Source organism: Setaria viridis, chromosome 3, assembly GCF_005286985.2.
Source record: "Setaria viridis chromosome 3, Setaria_viridis_v4.0, whole genome shotgun sequence".
NCBI classification, from domain to species: domain Eukaryota; kingdom Viridiplantae; phylum Streptophyta; class Magnoliopsida; order Poales; family Poaceae; genus Setaria; species Setaria viridis.
Genome location: NC_048265.2, coordinates 12,536,409 through 12,540,908, shown reverse-complemented (window position 1 = coordinate 12,540,908; position 4,500 = coordinate 12,536,409). Strand labels below are relative to the sequence as shown.

General features: G+C 46.4%; 1 protein-coding gene across 2 annotated transcripts; it reads right to left on the bottom strand.

Moving 5' to 3' along the window:
- Positions 1–690: 690 nt before the first annotated feature.
- Positions 691–3,838, bottom strand: LOC117847103 (auxin-responsive protein IAA18). 2 transcript variants are annotated; one of them, XM_034728261.2, is made up of 7 exons: positions 3,567–3,838; positions 2,569–2,931; positions 2,303–2,465; positions 1,702–1,982; positions 1,423–1,570; positions 1,109–1,172; positions 691–930 (listed from the first exon to the last, which is right to left on the bottom strand). In XM_034728261.2, exons 2-7 carry the CDS (start codon positions 2,918–2,920, stop codon positions 895–897), a joined length of 1,044 nt encoding a protein of 347 aa, XP_034584152.1. In that variant the 5' UTR covers positions 2,921–2,931; positions 3,567–3,838; the 3' UTR covers positions 691–894. The 2 variants fall into 2 exon arrangements, with proteins under 2 accessions (XP_034584152.1, XP_034584153.1); XM_034728262.2 differs by having other exon boundaries at positions 1,702–1,964; positions 3,567–3,817.
- Positions 3,839–4,500: the final 662 nt, after the last annotated feature.

Sequence of the window (4,500 nt, the reverse complement as noted above, 5' to 3'; positions counted from 1 at the left end):
CGGGGGATACAGATGTTTGGGAAGGACACAACAAAAGGAGCTAAAGATTCTTTCGTAATCCACACCGTCTCTTCCTCTTTTCCGCCATTCGGTATTCAGGGGTGGTCCAGTGACAGGGACCTTTCCTTTGTCCCCAATTCCAAGGCTGGAAGAATGGCAGTGAATATTTCCATCTGCAGCAGAAAAAGAAATGGCTGTTTTTTGGCCTGTTGTCCCATGCTTTATGTATAACTTACAGTTCTAATCTCTAAAAAAACTAACAGTTATTGATTATCTGCAGATGGAGCTTCCGATCACAAACAAGCTGGCTGTCGATGAATAGTGGTGTTTCAATAGTGAAATTACAGGTAGGTATATCTCATACTTCTCGCAGATCTTTACTATTTAAAGTTGGAATCAGGTCAGAGTACTCGTCATGGTGCTTGTGACAAATACTTTGACCTGAAAACGTTGTGTTGAATTTTCTAGGGCGGAATTGGCATGATTTGACTCTACACCCCCTAGCATTTGGAAATTCAACACGACGTTGCTCCTCCATTATTGATGAGCTATCAGCCTCCCATGGTTGTTTACTTGTTCTATTGGTTAGCAAACACTCACCATTGTGATCTGAACATTATGTATGCCTTTTTTCAGCTCAGCGTTGTTAGTTGAAAGTTGTCACATCACACTAAAAGCACATTCTTCAGCTTTAGTAAACCTAATAATAGATCATGCCGAATAGCTATATCTGAAATCGAAGGAAAATTACAAAATGTGCAGTGCATTTAGGCATCTGCAGTTTGTTAACATTTATCTTATTAGATTTATCTCTACAAGAGAAAAGGAGTCATCTAAAGGAAGCCGGTGATTGACACAGCTTGCATGATCCAATGGCTGGACGATGGGCCCATATCAGTGATCTGCTGCCCTCCCAGAAGCAGTTTTAGTCTGTAAACAAAAGTTAAAAATATAAATGAGTGGGAAACCTGGGATTGAGGAACTAAAACAATATCAGGGATTTATGCCGCACATAAAATAATTTAATTTATACATATTTAACCAGAGATTAAGTTTTGAATTTCCATTATGGGAAACCAAAGACAGCTTCAATCTGCACCCTACTTACCAGAACATGGGGAAGCTCCGAACTTTTCATAACCCTCAACCTCTTAGCGATAGAAACAAATACACTGCAGGAATTAGGAAACAATTTAATTAAGATAGGACACCAGCATGGTTTTGAATTGGCCTTCTCAAATTTGACAAAAGTATAAAATAACTGCACTTGTAAATTAATAAGGCAGATTGTAGCTGAAGGTGATAAAAAAAATGATGTGCAATGTAGTGTTCCTTGTGCTTAAGAAACTTACAGAAAGCTACTAGGTGTCAGTGTGTGAATTATGATATACATAGAAAGAGAAAGGAACAGAGGAGGCTTACTTCCATGGTAGGTCCCCAACTGGTGTCCTGCTCCCTCCATTGTCTTCATAAACTAGAGTGTATTCACCAGTTCCATCCAACAACCCTGAAAATATTTTCTCTTCCGCTCCTTGCTCTCCACTTTTAGTACAGTCCAAATCTTTTTGAGCTGCAGAACCAAAAAACATTTTAGAAGTAAAAAAGATGCTTCTGATTGGTGCTATTTAGATACGCAAGCATTCGTCTTTATAAAAAAATTGACGGAGTATTGTTTTCTGTGGTCTGTTCTTTCATTTGTACCTTCAAGAAAACCAGAAAACAACTCTTCGACGGCAGATGACAGCTTCTGATAGTTGTCGTATGCTGCGAGGTCTATTTTCCTTCCAATGGGATTGCCGTCCATGTTTATTTTGACAAGCGGGCTCCTCTTGCAGGTTAGCTTCGCCTTGTCACCAGCTTCATCGTTTGGTCGTTCAGGGGATTGCTTAGATGAACTGCCATTTGTGAGGTTTCTCCTGAAGGACCGGACTGGAGGCCAACCGATCACTGGAAGAACAGCACCTCTACATTGGATCAGAGCACTGGTGAGTTTCAGTAAGTCTCAGTTCTTTTAAAACTAAACATATTTCATGAGATAGGCAAACGTAGTTGTCAACAAACTAAATATTTGAATCATGTAGCCGCATCTCTAATTATGCGACGTAATTTCCTGAACTGACTTGCTTTCATAATTGATCCAGAAAGCCAGGATCAACAAGTAAAGCTGAGACAGACAGAAACACTAAACTACGTAATCCTTTCCAGAGATCACGCATACGCGATGACAAAAATAAACAAGCATAGCCTCCATAGCTGAGAGCACAAAAAGACGGGAAAGCCAGTAAAACAGGCGTGTCCTCACCTCCCCTGGTGGGGGTTGCTGCTTCTGTGCACAGGCCCAGCAGCCGAGTCATGCGACGACGGCGGGGGACAGCACCCTTTCTTCCTCTCACCTGCCATGTTTTCACCTCCCAATGTTAACTCATTCCCACACCCTTCCCTGTCCTGGTGCCTCTGATTACAACCTTCAGAAATCGCACAGAAAAAAGATGTCAGAAACAAAAGGAGATTGCAGCTTTATTTGTGAACTAATAAACGGTTGCATGTTTTGATTTCCTTTGTACTTACCTTCTGGCTTGGCACCAACGGTGGCGAAGAACCCTCTCTTTGCTCCCGTGGTAGTAGCAGTGTTAGTGGCGAGCCTCGAATGTGATGGGAAGCAACCAAGGGAGAGTGCTGTGCAGCTCTCCTGTTGTTGCTCCATCTTCTCTCTCGGGCCGGCTGCTCTCTCCTCGTCGTGGACACCAGGGAGGCCGAGCTTCAGCTCCAGCTTGGTGTCCTCCTCGGCTTCATAGCTTGTGGTTCTTGCTGATCTCCCTTGTTCTCCTGCCTCTCCGATCACCTTCCGTTCTCCTTCGCCTCGGATGAGGTCTAGCAGTTGAGGAGTGGAAGGAGCTCTCCCTCTGGAGCCTTCCTCCATTGGAACTTGATCTAGAAGAGGCACAGGAAAACAACCTTCAATTTGCATATAAATATGTGGATGGTGGTTGACTGGAAGTGCAGCAAGGTCAGGGCCCTAGAGCCTATGATGGTACTTGACGAAGAGTTGGGAGGAATACAAGTAAGCTACTACTTGAAAGGTTGGGTTTCGCACTCAACTTGGGACAGAGAAAGTGTGAAACAAACGTGCGATATATAATTCCAAGGTCAAAATGAACGCGAGCCTGGAAGAGAAAAGCTGGCAAAGACATGACTCGTGTGGTCACCAAATCAAAATCACGTCAAAGACAGTCGGGGCTGCTCATCCTATCCGGCGAGGAGACAGCAAAACCTTCTCGAGCTGGCCCCAAACGAACAGAGTCATTCTTCTACAACGCAAGCATGCCATTGGAGAGAGAAACGACGCATAGTAGGTGAGTAGGTGCTCAAGCTAGCAGAGGAAACGATCAGCACAAGGTCACTTCAGGCACCCAATTGAGACTCTCACGTCAAGTTCGATCTCCAGATCGATTCAGACAAGGGTGGTTTCCTTCTCTACTTCGTAGCACCCGAAACTCTCGAACTGATGAACCGTACAGCAAGAAAATTCAGCAGAGAGACGAGCGAGAGGAGCCAAGAACACTCACTTGCTGAGGCAAGATCGACCAGGTGCAGTGCAGTCACCTGACCGGAGCTAGCTGAAGAACTCGACAACCCTGGTGGAGGTGAGGTCGTGAGAGGCGCTACCGGCTAGCCAGCTGAAGCAAGCAAGCAGGCAGGCAGGCTGCTATTTTCTGTGGCGAGGCTGCGGCAGCCTGGCCTCTCTTTTGTACACCAGACCAGCATGGTGCCTGGCCCGAGAGTTGGCGCCGTTCATTTTTCCTGGGCCTACTTTTCTCTAGGGCCCCTAGCTAGCTCTACATCCCTGTAGACTGTATCTCTCTTCTCCTTTCAGTCCTGCGACTTTCTCGCCTACCATGTTCTCGGCAAGCACTCATCACACACACGGTTGCTGGTGCTGGTGCTATACCATTCACAGGTTCAGAGGCAACGGCGTCGTCCTCTTTCGGCGTCGCGTTGCGTGTGAGCGCCGTGCGCGCGTGGGGTGGATGATTGGGGGGTCCGGGGCCGGGCCACGGCCAAGGCGAGCCGCGCCACGCCGGAGGGAGGCGACGCTAGCTTATTCCGGGGGCGGGCGAGTGCGGCTGGGTGAGGTGATGTGATGGGATGGATGCTGCGGGTGTAGTTGGTGTCGGGTGAGTGTGATGGACCCTGGTGTGATGCAATGCGGATGGTTCGTGTTTTGGCTGGCTTCAGCAACCAGCAGCCGGGGACCACTGTCGGCGTTCCTGTTGGGTCGTGCAATTTGTGTGTGCCAATGGTTGGTGACCCATGCTGTTGAAGAATATGTTCGTGTTGGGCTACATACGGTTCCTTCAATTATGCAGCAAAGGTCCATGCGACTATGCGAGCATGCGGCTCGATCACTTCTTCTTTTTCACGAATATCTAGATGAATGGTTCAATGTATACCACCAGAAGTAATAATTAGAATTTAGTTTTGTGTTTGAATGTAATCACT

What these genes read in the sequence shown, in the direction of transcription:
- LOC117847103 (XM_034728261.2), bottom strand. Translation starts at nt 2,920, where the DNA reads ATGGAGGAAGGCTCCAGAGGGAGAGCTCCTTCCACTCCTCAACTGCTA. An exon ending in CGTTGGTGCCAAGCCAGAAG is followed by an intron (nt 2,466 to 2,568) that starts GTAAGTACAAAG and finishes CGATTTCTGAAG; the next exon opens with GTTGTAATCAGAGGCACCAG. An exon ending in CGGAGCTTCCCCATGTTCTG is followed by an intron (nt 931 to 1,108) that starts GTAAGTAGGGTG and finishes TTTTGTTTACAG; the next exon opens with ACTAAAACTGCTTCTGGGAG.